We start from the raw sequence: 15,403 nt of genomic DNA on the forward strand, positions 1-15,403 counted from the left end.
GAGGCGTTCACAGAGTTTTCCAAAAAACTCCACAAAGTAACACGGAACTGAGTTTTTTTTCTCGATCTCACTCGCCAACATTAAGTTGGTGAGCGCAAGCGAAAGAAATTGCTAAGTTGGCCAGCAAGAGCAAGATTTCTGAATGTGAGCTGTTGTGGTAGGCTGTGCCTGCTTGTGGTGAGAAAGCTGCCGCTGGCGTTGAGGTAGCTGCCACTCATGTAGAAAATCTACTAGAGCAGCAAACTGACGTTAGCCTCTCTGGTGTTGCGTGTGATGCCATTCGCACTAATTGTACAGCGCAGGAGAAACTCCTGTGCTGAAAATCAGTGCGAGTAGCACGTTTCCCAAACTCTGTTGCTCACGGAACTCCACGTTTTGCAGCAGAGTATTTTTTGGCACTTGGCAGAGTTCCACGTAGCAGAGATCCGTGAACTCTGCCCAGGCCTAATTATTTCCTATGGGATTCACTTTTCGGGGGACGGGATATCTATCACCGTGGTGATGAGTAACCCGTCTGCCGAAATCTAAATCAGGCCCTTAGTCTTTCTGCTTTTCTGCTTCATTTCATATTCTGAGCTCTACTACTGAGGTCCTTGTCTCTCAGATCTGCTCAGCCACTTCCCGGTTCCCTTGTTCTCAATCCTACTAGTCCTCCTTGCTCAGGTTCAAGGCACTACCCCTCTCATCTTCCATGCTTTTATCTCATCCCCTGGTACTACTGACCAGAGCCCTTATGCTATTGCTTTTTCTGGGCCTCTTTGAAATGGCCCTGATACTCCTGGCCCTGGTCCTCCTGCTGGTTGTCCACATGGTTCTACACCAGCTGGTTTTGGGCCTCATTATCCTGGTCCATCTAAGTTTTAGCATCCTATTCCTCATATACCTGCCCATCCTGTTCCTAGCCCGAAGGCCAGTTCCCCCGGGCTGTGGTCACTCTGGTTATAATCTTCCTTATCCTGATCTTTCATTTCCGCCTCACCCAGGGCCTCCTGGTCCTGGAATACAATGTTCTGGTCCACCTTGCCCTGATCTTTGTGGTTGCCCTGGCTGTAGGAGGCTGGCCTGGCTTATAGTGGGTACCTTGTGGTACTTACACCGTGTGCCAGGTCCAGTTATCCCTTATTAGTAGAATAGAGGTGTTTCTAGCTGCTTAGGCTGATAGAAGGTAGCTATGGCAAAGCAGCTTAGGCTGAACTAGGAGACATGGAAAGCTTCTACTATACCACTTATATCATATAGCACAATATCATAAGAAAACACAATACTCAGAGTTACAAAAAATAAAGGTACTTTATTTTTATGACAATATGCCAAAAGTATCTCAGAGAGTACCCTCTCTTAGAAGGTAAGTAATATAGACAAGTTATATGTACACAAACCCAAAACAGGTAAGTAACAGTAAGAAAGTAGTGCAAACAATGTAGAATCACAATAGGATGCAATAGGTAAACATAGGTCTAGGGGCAACACAAACCATATACTCCAAAAGTGGAATGCGAATCACAAATGGACCCCAGACCTATGGGAGATTGTAGAGGGTCGCTGGGACTGTGAGAAAACAGTAAGGGTGTCCAAAATACCCCACCCCAAGACCCTTAAAAGTAGGAGTAAAGTTACCCTACTTCCCCAGAAAGACAGAATAGTCGTGATAGGGGGATTCTGCAAGAACCACAAGCACCAGCAAAACACTGAAGACGGATTCCTGGACGTGAGGACCTGCAAGGCAAGGGGACCAAGTCCAAGAGTCGCGATAGTGTCCGGGGGGGGGCAGGAGCTCAGGGAACCCCGGATGAAGGTGCAAAAGGGCTGCCTCTGGGTGGAAGAAGCCAAAGATTCTGCAACAACGAAATGGGCTAGGAACTTCTCCTTTGGAAGGAAGATGTCCCACGGCGTGGTGGATGTTGCAGAAGTGTTTCCACGCAGAAATACCGCAAACAAGCCTTGCTAGTTGCAAGGGTTGCGGTAGAGGTTTTTGGGTGCTGCTGAGGACCAGGAAGGACCAGGATGTTGCCCCTTGGAGGAGGAGACAGAGGTGGTTTTCAGCAACTCAGAGAGCCCCCACAGAAGCATGCACCACCCGCAGAAGTACCGGAGCAGGCACTTAGAAGATTTGTGCAACTGGAGGCACAAAAGGAGGGTCCCACGATGTCGGAGTCCAACTCAGAGGGTTGAGCACTGCATGACAGAGTGCTGGGGAGCCAGGCTAGGCTGTGCACAAAGGAATCCTTGGAGAAGTGCACAGAAGCTGGAGCAGCTGCAAATCACGCAGTACACAGGTTTGCAGTCTGGCGTGGGGAGGCAAGGACTTACCTCCACCAAACTTGGACTGAAGGATCACTGGACTGTGGGGGTCACTTGGATCCAGCTCCTGTGTTCCAGGGACCATGCTCGTCAGGATGAGAGGGGACCCAGAGGACCGGTGATGCAGTCTTTTGGTGCCTGCGTTAGCAGGGGGAAGAGTCCCTCGACCCAGAGGAGATTTCTTCTTGGCTTCCAGTGCAGGGTGAAGGCAGACAGCCCTCAGAGCATGCACCAACAGGAAACAGTTGAGAAAGCCGGCAGGATGAGGCTCTAAAATGTTGCTGTTAGTCGTCTTGCTACTTTGTTGCGGTTTTGCAGGCGTCCTGGAGCAGTCAGCGGTCGATCCTTGGCAGAAGTCAAAGAGGGAAGTGCAGAGGAACTCTGGTGAGCTCTTGCATTCCTTATCTGAAGAATCCCCAGAGGAGAGACCCTAAATAGTCAGAAAAGGAGGTTTGGCTACCAAGAAAGGAGGTTTGGCTACCAAGAGAGGTAAGACCCTATCAGAGGGGGTCTCTGACATCACCTGCTGGCACTGGCCACTGAGAGCAGTCCAGTGTGCCCCCAACACCTCTGAATCCAAGATGGCAGAGGTCTGGGACACACTGGAGGAGCTCTGGGCACCTCCCCTGGGAGGTACTGGTCAGGGGAGTGGTTACTCCCCTTTCCTTTGTCCAGTATCGCGCCAGAGCAGGGCTGGGGTATCCCTGAACCGGTGTAGACTGGCTTATGCAGAGATGGGCACCATCTGTGCCCATCAAAGCATTTCCTGAGGCTGGGGGAGGCTACTCCTCCCCAGCCCTTCACACCTATTTCCAAAGGGAGAGGGTGTAACACCCTCTCTCAGAGGAAATCCTTTGTTCTGCCTTCCTGGGCTGGGGCTGCCCAGACCCCAGGAGGGCAGAATCCTGTCTGAGGGGTTGGCAGCAGCAGCAGCTGCAGTAGAAACCCCGGAAAGGCCGTTTGGCAGTACCCGGGTTCTGTGCTAGAGACCCAGGGGATCATGGAATTGTCCCCCCAATACCAGAATGGTATTGGGGGGACAATTCCATGATCTTAGACATGTTACATGGCCATGTTCGGAGTTACCATTGTGACGCTACACATAGGTAGTGACCTATGTACAGTGCACGTGTGTAATGGTGTTCCCCCACTCACAAAGTTTGGGGAATTTGACCTGAATGATGTGGGGGCACCTTGGCTAGTGCCAGGGTGCCCACACACTCAGTAACTTGGCACCCAACCTTCACCAAGTGAGGGTTAGACATATAGGTGACTTATAAGTTACTGATGTGCAGTGAAAAATGGCTGTGAAATAACGTGGATGTTATTTCACTCAGGCTGCAGTGGCAGGCCTGTGTAAGAATTGTCTGAGCTCCCTATGGGTGGCAAAAGAAATGCTGCAGCCCATAGGGATCTCCTGGAACCCCAATGCCCTGGGTACCTAAGTACCATATACAACGGAATTATATGGGTGTACCAGTGTGCCAATGAGAATTGGTCAAATTAGTCACTAGCCTGTAGTGACAATTTTAGAAAGCAGAGAGAGCATAACCACTGAGGTTCTGGTTAGCAGAGCCTCAGTGATACAGTTATGCACCACACAGGGAACACATACAGGGCATACATTATGAGCACTGGGGTCCTGCCTAGCAGGATCCCAGTGACACAAGGGCAAAAACAAACATACACACAGTGAAAATGGGGGTAACATGCCAGGCAAGATGGTACTTTCCTACACTGGCCCTCTGTTCCTGGTTCTCCTAGAGCTTATGCTTTTGGTTCTGGTTGCCTGAGTATTTCATCTTACCCCTCTGGTTCTCCTATTCTTGGTTTTCATAGTATTTTCCCTGCTTGTGATTCTGTGTACAATGGCCCTGACCTTCTTTGCCCTGGTTGTTAAACCTTTAGTTCACCTGGACCTAGAACTCCTTGTCCTGGTCTTATTAGCCATCCTTGTCCAGGCCTTCTTAGTCCTGGTCATCCTGGTCCTTCTTGCTCTTGTCCTCTCATGCTGGTCATCACTAACCTTGACATCTGGCCATTCCTGCTTCCCCAAGGCTTGGATCCTTCTGGCACCGTTCCTTTCTGATCCAATTTGTCCTGGTCTCCTTACCCTGGTTCTTTTGACCCTGTGCCTCTTAGTCCAGGCAACTCAGGTCCTGGTTCTGCTCATCCCCTTTGTCCATCTGGCATCTCCTGTCCTGGCCCTCCTAGTCTCCCTGGTTGTTCTTCCCTTGACCTTCCATCTCTGTCGCTTGTCTGCCTAGCTCTCCTAGTACAGAACCCACTTGTCCTCACCCTTTTGTGTTCAGGTTCTCATAAGCCTGGTCGTTTTGGTCCTGGAACACCTGGTCACCCTTGTCTAGTCCTCTTGGTCTTCCTGACTATAATAGTTCTTCTTATATCTAAACCCCCACAACATGGCCCTTTTACCCAAGATGAACTATCTGCTCCATATGCTACTCTGAGGCCTGGCACCTAGGTCCCTATATTCCTTGCCCTCTTGGCCTTGCGTCTGGTCCTCCTGGTCATATTCCTTTGGTATACCTAGTACTTCTTGCTCTGGACCTTTTGGTGATGTGAATCTTAGTCTCCGTGCCCTGCTTATCCTGGTCTCTTGGTCATACTGTCCATTGTCTTCCTGGCCTTGATCTTCATAGTTCTCCTCAATCTGGTCTTGATCAGTCTGGTGTAGTCCCCCTGCCACTCATCCTCACTGTCTGCATTAATTTGCTCTGGCCCACCAATAATCATCCTAGTCTTTCCTAGGTTTCATGCTCCAGGACTTTCTGGTCCTGGCCTTCCTGGCACTGGAATGTGTGGTCATAATTACCATCTACTCCTACTCCTCTGGAGCCTGGTTTTCCAGTTTCGTATGCTCCTAGTCCTGGTCCTTTTCTGCCTTCTAAATCTGGTTTATCTGTTTTCCTGGTTTTACCTAGCTAGTTTATATAGTTCCATTAGTTTGCTTGTTACTAATCCTTTTGCTCCTGGCCCCCCTGCCCATGTAGTCCTGGTACTTTTTGTGGTGCTGGTTCCACTGGCTTTGATTTCCCCTTGCTGGTCCCCAGGTCACCCTGACAGATTCTAGAGCTACTAGTTCTCTCGATCTCCTGGTTGCTGGTTTCCACCTTGTTCCTGTCCATCTGACACAGGGCCCCTCTGTTACTGTTCTCCTAATAACTGTCCTCCTAATCCTTTTCTTCCTTGTCCTTGTTCTTCTGCCCTGGTCCTTGTAGGTGCCATGTTGACAATCACCCTGGTCTATGTGCTCCTTGTCATCCAGAGTTAGGGTCCTCCACAGCCAGGTCTTCAGGGACTTTCCAATTCTAGTCCCACTGAGCCTGGATATCCTTGTTCTTTCTATTCCTCCTGGTACTGATGATCTAGGAACTCCTAGTCGTACTAGGCCTGCTTCTTCTCTGTTGTGGTATTTCTGGTCCAGCTTCTTCTGCTTCTAGCCACTTAGTCCTCTTTCACATGATCTATTTGGTGCTATTTCTCCTGTCTCTAGTCATCCTTTCCTTTGTTCTCCTGGCAATGATCCTCTTGGATCTATCCACCTGGGTCTGCTCCTCCCAATCCTGTTTCTCCTGGCCCTGTTACTCTTTATCCATTTCTTTCTGGTACCCTCTGGCCAGATGTCACTCTGTTCCTGGTTCTTCTTGAACTTGCCCCCATGGCTCTGACCATCCTAGCCCGCCTGGTGGTGCATGTTCTGGTTCTTAATCCTCCTACGGTTCATCATCCTTCTCCTAGCGTTCCTCCTCCTTCCTTCCCCGGGTCCCTTCCAAAATGACCTTAATAATGCATGACCTCCAAGCCTTGCAATCAGCTTTTTTGGCTTCCATATTCCTTTTTTTAAGGCAACACTGTCAAGGGCAGAAATGAGGTCCAGGAGATACAAGACAAAGCCCATTTAAAACATTGCTTATCATGTTAAAAACAATACCACATTTTGTAAGATACAATGGGTGGGTGACTAAAATGTTTTGTGGGTGAAGGGGCCACTCTTGTAATGGGACCAATATGCATCTCTCCCTGAAATACACACCGATGGGTGAATAGTATGAAAAGTCTTTTTATTTAACTGGCAGCTGAGTGAATAGACACTTCCCTTGTGAATCACCCAGATGTTTTGCCTACCTGTCTCCTTCTTTCACTTCCCCTCTTCCACAGATGCCCTATTACTGTGCCTTACCCACGTTACCTACTGTAAGTGACCCAAAGCACTGGGACCCCAATTGCCTTATCTAATTACCTATCTCTCTGGTAATAAATTCTACCTATCTCTCTGCACTAACTGGTTGCTGCTACTTGTTGGCGGCTACTGTGGTTCCAGGTCTGAAATATGAACAAGGACAACACCCTTAAACAACCTAGCTTAATGTATTCATTTACATTTGTACATTATTTTGCAAATTTGTATATGCACTTACTTTCAAAAGCTTGACACACTTTCCTGCGCCCACATTTTAAGATGGCCCCTATTCTGCCTTTGCCTGGAATCCTTTATTTCTTTATGTCCAGGTAACCAGAGCCTTCCTTCAGACTGTTTATCTGATCACGGTTCAAATAGTATATGATCTCTACTATTTAGCCTGCATCCCGATACACAGTCTTAGGTATTTAGCTGACCACTTGGTAAATAGCAGAGATTATGTACCACTAAGCCTTTCACTGGATAATTAGCCACTTGCATATTTAGTGCCACAAACATATGAAGCTGCACTAAGGCACTCGTCAACCAATACTGAGCAGAATCGTTCCACATGGAGCATCACCATGAGGTCAATCATTTGAGAAACTAAGTGTGAAGGAGCAGTGTACACACAGATACCTTGTGGACCAGTATAAACAAAGTCTGGTCTGAGGCATAGTGTTTTACAAATTAGTATTGCCACACCACAGTTATATGTGCCAAATTAAGTAAAGTGATGGGAGTGGCCGCAGCAATCAGCATAAAGCAAGAATTTGAATGGTCTGTTTGGGTCTCTTAATAAGACAACTTTAGCATCATGCCTCTCAAAATAAACTATAACCTGCTACCGCAATTTGGGGTTACACAACTCTCGAATATTTTAGGTGATAAGATTAATGGTATGCACTAGCATTTTCAGTTTGGAGAGTAAATAGTGCAAATGCCATCAGTGAAGGAGAATAAACAATTTTGAGCGGTCGGGCCCTGCAAAGGATTGAAATGTAGTAACGAATTAAACCATAACCCTATAACTAACACAGCACCACATTCCACACAAACTGAATATCCCGAAGACCTGGCTTTTCTATTAACCATCCTAACATAAACAGGGATAGGCATACACATCTGATCAGTGCCAGGACAACCTTGTGGTTCATAGCTTGCTTTACAAATACATGTCACATAACATCCCAACTCTCAGTGAGAATCCCTGTGTTTACTCTTAAACAAGCTGGTGAACAACACAGGGTTTAGGGGCCTGCACCAGCAACTCCAGTCCTATCATATGCTGCAGTATTGGTCGACCAGCCATGGCCAAGGAGTGGCCTTTAATGGCAGACATTGAGAGAATGCTGTTGGCCAACCATCAAGATAATGCAACAGGGAAGCTTTAGTGTAGAAGCACTGTGTAAGCTAAAGGAAAACTAAAATGCTTCATAGAAATATGTACAAAGTAATGAGGTTGAAATCTCTTTTCAGCTTCTCCAGTAGCTGTTGTTAACATGAGATGAACATGCTTATTTACAGTACTAGGTAAAACAACTGCAGATCTGACAGTCATTCTTTTTGATTTGTGGATTCACAATTTTGATTCACGGAGTCACCGTACTTCTTAAGTTTGATTTTTAGAAATTTCATGGCATCTTTGGGGTCAGTGAAGAAAAGAGGATGGCCATCCAGCTGGGACCGCAACATTGCAGACGATAACATTGTGTATTGGATCGCCTTGGAGTGATAGAAGCTTCTTCACATCAGTGAATGGCTACATAGTCACCTCAACCACTAGCATTAAATCTGTGTAGCTGGAGATGACTGAGATGTATACTCTAGGTGTCTCTGCTCCCTAGTGCAGGCAACGGCGGCATAACCATGACACTAGTTGAGAAGGAGGACCGCACAGGGCACGTGGTGGCAGACGAGTGCCAGTGCTCTGTGTTCTCGCTCCAGGACAAAAATCTTTGTCTGTCCAACATGTCTCCTATCAGCTGTTCTATAAAAGTTTCCATCTTGCCTGTATTGGTGATTCAGACAGTCCATCACTACACAGACTGCTCCGCCTGTAACGTAATGCCAGATCTTCATTTTTGCAGACTCTGGACATCTCTACCTCGATTTGTACAACAGTGTCATTCAATTCTGATCCATCCTCCACATCGGAGATCTTATGTTCCACCTCATCAAGACATGTGACATATTTATCAAGATGCTCCCTCATTTGATCTGGACACATTGCTAAATGGTTGAGTTTAGCTTCTGTTTGTGGGAGGCTCACCTCCATCTCCAGTAGAATACATCTCATGTCATGATCCTCTTCCAGAGCAGGTCTCAAGCCTCTAGAGTGGAAAAGCCAGCTTCAGTCTGAGAAGCAGATCTTGTCAAGCCCCTAGAGTCAAAGGCCAGCTTTGGTTGTTTTAGGTCAGTTTTGCCCATGGTGGTTCAGGAAACAGATCATGGAGACCCAGTGGTTAACGAGCGACATATGGGGACAACCCCACAGCGTCAGTAAGCATTGCCAGGTACGGCAAATATGGTAGATTGTATGTGGTTTCCTCGGCCAGGCGAGCTAACAAAAGCGGGGAATTGTGGTTGAAATTAGGTACCTCTGTGTTTTTTTAGCCCAAAGCAGCCAGATATCACAGCCATTCTCACCCATGTGATCAGTGCAGATATCAAGTATATCCTACCACTGTCAGGGCTTCAGCCATACCTCTTGTTGCTCACAGTGAATAGCTCCCTGCAGCTGCCAGATCATAGTTGCTGCCGTCAACCTCAGTGTTGACAGTCTGCGCAGTTCTGCACTGAGGGCTCAGCAGGACAGAGGCTGACTCAATCATCATGATCACGTGCTGGGGTTGCAAAAGGAGCTATACTGGTCAGCATGCATCAGAGTGGCCCAGCAGCCTTCACCAGTAGGAGAAAGATCCACGGCAGGGCACAAGACTGGTGGCCAGCAGATAGGTTAGAAACAGCCAACACAAAGTTACATTGACTCCAACTCTTAGCAGTACAGCAACCACCATTGACGTCTGGCAAGATCTGTACTTTCTGCCATAGCAACAACAGCACAGGGTTTTTTGCCAGGTCAAACTGGCAATTTGATTCTGCACACAGTATACAGTGGAAGGCCTGAGACATGTTTTAAAGTGTTACTTTACTGGGTGACACAACAAGCGATGCAGGCACACTAATAGCAATTATTTACAGGCCCTGAGTGCATGTATCACCATATACTAGGAACTCATACTGCCTCTTGGGTTTAAGTCAATTTACCTATTTTACAAAGAAAAAACAGGAGCACTTTAGCACTGGTTAGCAGTGGTAAAGGGCATTGACTCCTCATGCCAACCAAATCCAGAAAATGAGGGGGACAAGGTAACAAGCTTGAGGGAAGACCACATTAAAAATATCAAGTCTAATAACAACCCACACACTGTAACTGGCCAAGCGTATGCAGTCTCTGTCTCATGCTTCTACACACTTAGGCTCTGATTTATACTTTTTGACGCTAAACTCCACTAATGCAGTTTAGCGTCAAAATGTATACCGCCAACTAGCGCCATCCCAGGATACCATCCGGGTGTCATATTTATGGTATGATGGTAACCAGCGATAAGGCCCAGCTAGCATCATAAAAAAGAACACTAGCCGGGTGGGGGAGCTATAGGGGGAACAGGGGGTTTAGCGTCAAAGGATGACTCTAGAATGGGCAGAAGCATAAATAATGCCTCTAACCAGACTAGCGTACTTTTCTGGCACTAAGAAACCATGGGCATGACTCCTGTCTTAGTTAAGACAGGAGTCGTGCCCACCACCCCAATAGCCATGCCCAGAGAACATATGTCCCATGGGCATGGCCATTGGGCCCAGTGCCATGTAGGGGGGCCAAGTTAGGCCCCCTTGTGGCACTACAAAATATAAAGAAAAATACTTACCTCTGCCCACCCATTCTTACCTGGGATGGGGTCCCCCATCCTCTGCTGTCCCTCTGGTGTGAGTGGGGGTGTCCCTGGGTCTAGGGAAGGACACCTGTGGGCTCTTTCCATGGTCTCATGGAAAAAGGCCCACAGGTCCCCTAACGCCTGCCCTGACCCAGGCGTAAATAATGCCATTATTTAAGGCCCCCATCCCCTGTGCTTGATTTTAGCACGGGTGATAAGTATGGCAAGGTAGTTTTCCGCAGGCAAAAAATTACTTTAACTCCAATATTTTGGCAGTAGACATGTCTAGCACCAAAATATAAATATGGAGTTAAGTTTGCACTGAATTAGAGTAAAAACTGGCACTAATTCAGCGCAAACAGAGTATAAATAGGCCCCTTATTGTTCTCAAAAAGATCTTCAAGTGACTCCCCACCAACCCTTATCATTTAAGCCCTTGTCACCAGCAAGATAGACAAAAGCGATGCACTCCATGCTGAAATCAATGCTCATTTGCCCAGAAGAGTCCAGACCATTCAAATCTCGGCAGCCAGGCACATCTTCAACCTCCCACTCTGCACTCATATCACCCTGCACCTCAAAGAGCTGCACTGGATCCAGTCCACAAACTAGCACTCTTCAAACTCCTCAGTCACACATGAAAAGCTGAAAACCCTTACAAAACATTGACTCCATGTACCTCAACAGCCTCATAAACTTCAACAAACCTACCAGACATCTTTACTCCCACGTACATCTGCATAAACAGAAGCAGATCTGGCATTCATGCCTTCTCCTACCTCAGTACTAAAGCCTGGAATGACATGCCCTGCACAACAGATCCGTCTCTTCACTTAGCCCCTATTCTCAATCAGCACATACAACTTATGGTTCTGTGCCTAAATGTATTCCAGGTGGGTTGTGCACTATTCAAATGCAAATACACATACCATAACATACAAACAGGAGAGTTCAGAGAACATGGAGCATTGAGTGTGATGTTATATCTCTCAGCCTATTACTTTGTCCTGTGAATGAGGCACGCTGATGTCCAAGTTTGTGGTATAGCAACAGAAGGACAGAAATCACTTATGGTCATTTTAAACTATATAGTTCTACGATGTTAGAGGGAAGAAACAATGGCACAGCACTAACTCAGCAATAGGGGAAAACAAGAGCCCTGTGCATTTTAGTGAAGTAGATGATCAGCAATGCAGGTATGAATTATGTGACGTGGATATTAAGAGTGAGCGAAAGATTCTGCCCCGCTGGAGTTTGCATCATTTAGCCCACTCTGCATTTTGCCTAGGGTGCAGAGTTTTGGCAAAACTCTACCAACAGCGCATGGTGGAGTTTTTTCTTGCGTGTAGCTCGCCAACATTAAGTTGGCGAGTGTGAGTGAGAATTTGCATCCCTTAACATGATTTTCAGGTGCTAGAACTCCTCCTGGTGAGATTTCTCAATGTGGGCAGTTGCAGCAGGTCACAACAGTTCTTGTTGAGAAAGCTGCCACTTGAGTAAAAAATCTCTACTTGAACAGCAGAAAGAAGCTGCACCCTTTGGCATGCCTAATGGTGCCATTCACACAGGTTTTACAGGGCGGAACAAGCTCTTGGCTCTAAAAATCAGCACGAGCAGTGCAACGTGCCTGAATTCTTCCACTCACGGAAGTCCAGGGAACCTAGCAGTTTTTATCTAACTCTGCAGAATTTTGCAGGGTAAAACTCCTCGGGTTCTGTCCAGTCCTAGTGGATATGCTTAGTGGGAGAGAAGTACAACATTCAGAACACCTTGAGCATACCTGGAATAAAGGGTGGACCAGACCTGAATTTCTTGAGCTCTCCTCTCTTCCCCAATGGTTACTCTTCCACTTGGGTTGTCTCCAAGGTGGAAAGAACCAGAAATGGTAGCTTTTCTTGGTATTACCTTTGTTGTGCAGGATTGGCACCTCCTTCTTGTTTCGGCAGCAGGAGCATGCCTGAGATAAGCAGTTCTTGCACGAGGTTCTCAGCTCGCAACACAGCAAATTTGTGTTTCTCAATCCTGGAATATGGCCCAAACTCCAGCAGTGGAGACAAATCTCTTATCCAGTCCTTTTCTTTCATTTCTTCTGTTGATGTGCACAGCTCCATGTAGTAGTATGACGTCTGATCAGACACACCGACCAGTGTACGTTCCGAACACCCAGTCCACCAAACATTCAAAGTTCTTCCTCAAAATTAACGGTAAACAAGTATTACAAAGTGAATCTTTCATGTTAGTGTTATGCTGTTCCTTGACAACAAGCTACCAAAATGGACAGAGTTACTTGAGTTTCCTTGGGGATGGGAGACATTCCTTAATGTAGGCGGCTGTGTGCATTGGAACCCAGTTAGGGGCTGTTGCTGGGACTTTACATTTAGGGCAGATAGAAGTCAGGAGGCAGGTGATGACATTGCAGCCCATTTCCTTGTGTAGGAGTGTTGTAGTGGACAGTGTACTCTGGTTAGGCATCTCATATTTTAGGCTAAATTGCTGGAACTAGCCTATTCTAGGAGGGTGAACAGCAAGAAACAGTCCGGCTATATTGAATGCAATGTGATTATAAAACAAGCACTGCAGTGGGGTGAGGCTGTAGGGAATAGCACAGAGGGCATGCAGGAAATGGAACACCTGTCAAAAGACTTGTGGCACTAGTGTTCCGTATCAATTTGATAAAAATGATTAAGGGCCTGATTTAGATATTGGTGGAGGGGTAACTCTGTCACAATAGTGACGGATATCCCATCTGCCAAAATTTAAAACCCATTGTATTCTATGGGATTTAGATTTTGGCAAACCAGATACCCATCTCCTTTGTGACAGAGTAACCCATACGCCGAGTTCTAAATCAGGCCCTTAATGAGTCGCAGGCTCGCTCATGATGACTGCACCCAGGGCTTCTGACTTTACAATCAGTTTGGCTTGTCTGCTGCCATACAAAGGACCAAATTTAAGAAACATGGTGCTGCATCATATACAGTGCCACTTTTCCTGCACTCCTTAGCGCCCCCCTAATGCCATTATGTGTGCCCCGTATTTAAAATACAGTGCACCATGGCGGTAGTTATGGAACTAGCGTCAAATGTATTCATTTTGGTAAAAAATGTTGACGCTAATCATGCAAAGCACGTAGAGGCCCATTGAAAACAATGGGAGCCTCATTTTAACACCTGCTTTCTGCAGGTGTTAAAAATGGTGCAAAGAAATCTAATGGGGGAACGTCCTCCTTGTATACATTATGCCTTGAGCAGACATAGGCCCTCACTACAACCTTGGCTGTCTTTTCAAAAGACCGCTGAGGCTGCAGTGCTGGCGGTATTTCTGGCTCCCTATTACGACTTTTCCGCTGGGCCAGCGGACGGTAACAGTGTTACCATCCGCTGGCCCAGCAGAAAAGTCACATCAACATTGCTGCCGGCTCGTAATAGGGCCGGCGGCAATGCAGATGTGCAGCAGGCGCAGTAGCACCCGTTGCACATTTCACTGCCCGAAATTTGGGCAGTGAAATGCGTGACGGGGCTATGCCTGGGGGCCCCTGCACTGTCCATGCCAAGTGCATGGGCAGTGCAGGAGCCCCCAGGGGTACCCTAAGTCTCCCTCACCGCCAGCCTTTCCAAGGCGGTGTTTACCACCGTGGACAGGCTGGCGGTCGGGGACTCAAATCCTTTTCATCCACACAGCAGAACCAACAAGACAAGTGGCAGGGATTAACGAGAGAACACTCACAAAGGATTGGTGACATGCATGACCACTATACCTCAGTGCTGAACTCCTCTCACCTCCATGTTTATACTGGGGGACACGTGAGCCTGACCGTTCACTGAAGAACAACGAACCAAGAGAGCATACGTTTCCTTCACCTTGCCTTTGCTCAACAGCCATCTCGGAGACTCTGGAAGCCACCTGTGGGAAGAGGGGAAGGTAAAGCAGCAGTAATGTCTGTGTTTGTACAAATGTTCTTCTAGTCTCTGATTTTGATGAATGAAGGATCAGGAAAATTATTCACACAGCACAGGGGTTGGATGTATATGTACATAATCCCATGTAGACAGTTCATCAGAAATTTCAGCGAGAGATAATGTTAAAGAAAAACAATCATCATGATGAGACAATGCTGGTCTTGATCTATAGGGAACAGTGAAGACAGTAAAATGAGTGTTTTAGAGATAGAGAATAGATTTTGAATATAGCAGTGAATGTTGTCCAGTGCTTAATTTGTAAAAAAAATAAGTGCCAAGGCCTCTGTCAGGAGGCCATTGCCACCTGCACCCCTGCCAGTGCTAGAAATGACAGAATTCTCAAAACTACAAAGCATCACACTCCTACAAGTGCCCAACACTATCTGAATGGCTTAGTGGGAAGGTATTAGTAATTTTATTGTGTATTGAATTAATAAACGGCTGTTGTGCTAATTTCTAAATTAGACAGACAGCGCCACCATGTGGCAGACTGTCATAAGTGCAGGTGTTGGCAATTAAGTTCCGGTGCTGAGCACCAGAACCCACTTGTTTAAATTAAGCACTGATGTAGCCATGCAGATTAGCAATATGTCAATGGTTACACTAGAAGTAGATGGCTGGACAGGAGACCAGCACACAGAGGCACATAGAGGGACAGGAGGTACCACAGAAGGGATTCAGCATTAGCCCGAGATGCATCAGCATATTGCTGTTTGTGATTCCAATGTTCAAAGGTAAACAGGGATAAGAGTTAGTGGCAGCTGCAGAAATCTGGTGCCGACATTGCTGACACAGTTTACATTAGGCAAGCAAATCCAGTTCTCCTGAAGTGGGGGAGAGGTGACTAAAGAGCTCAAAGTGTTGAGAATACAGAATTTTCTGTACAGATAGAACTTTTCCCATCTGCTTCATTGCAGAAGAGGAGAAAAGGGTGAAGATTTGAAAGCAGAATAGTTTTTGGAATATGTTGTTGAAACGCCTAATTATCAGACATAGGGCCAGAT

General features: G+C 46.8%; 1 protein-coding gene across 2 annotated transcripts in view; it reads right to left on the bottom strand.

Moving 5' to 3' along the window:
- The window catches only part of LOC138296885 (solute carrier family 22 member 7-like), a 248,671-nt gene that overhangs the window by 75,507 nt on the left and 157,761 nt on the right, over positions 1-15,403 (bottom strand). For both annotated transcript variants that reach the window (XM_069236379.1, XM_069236378.1), the window contains one exon: positions 14,220-14,343. In XM_069236379.1, coding sequence (XP_069092480.1) covers positions 14,220-14,343 — 124 coding nt within the window. The remainder of the gene's footprint in view (positions 1-14,219; positions 14,344-15,403) is intronic.

The sequence above is a fragment of the Pleurodeles waltl genome, chromosome 5 (genome assembly GCF_031143425.1).
Source record: "Pleurodeles waltl isolate 20211129_DDA chromosome 5, aPleWal1.hap1.20221129, whole genome shotgun sequence".
Lineage (NCBI taxonomy): Eukaryota > Metazoa > Chordata > Amphibia > Caudata > Salamandridae > Pleurodeles > Pleurodeles waltl.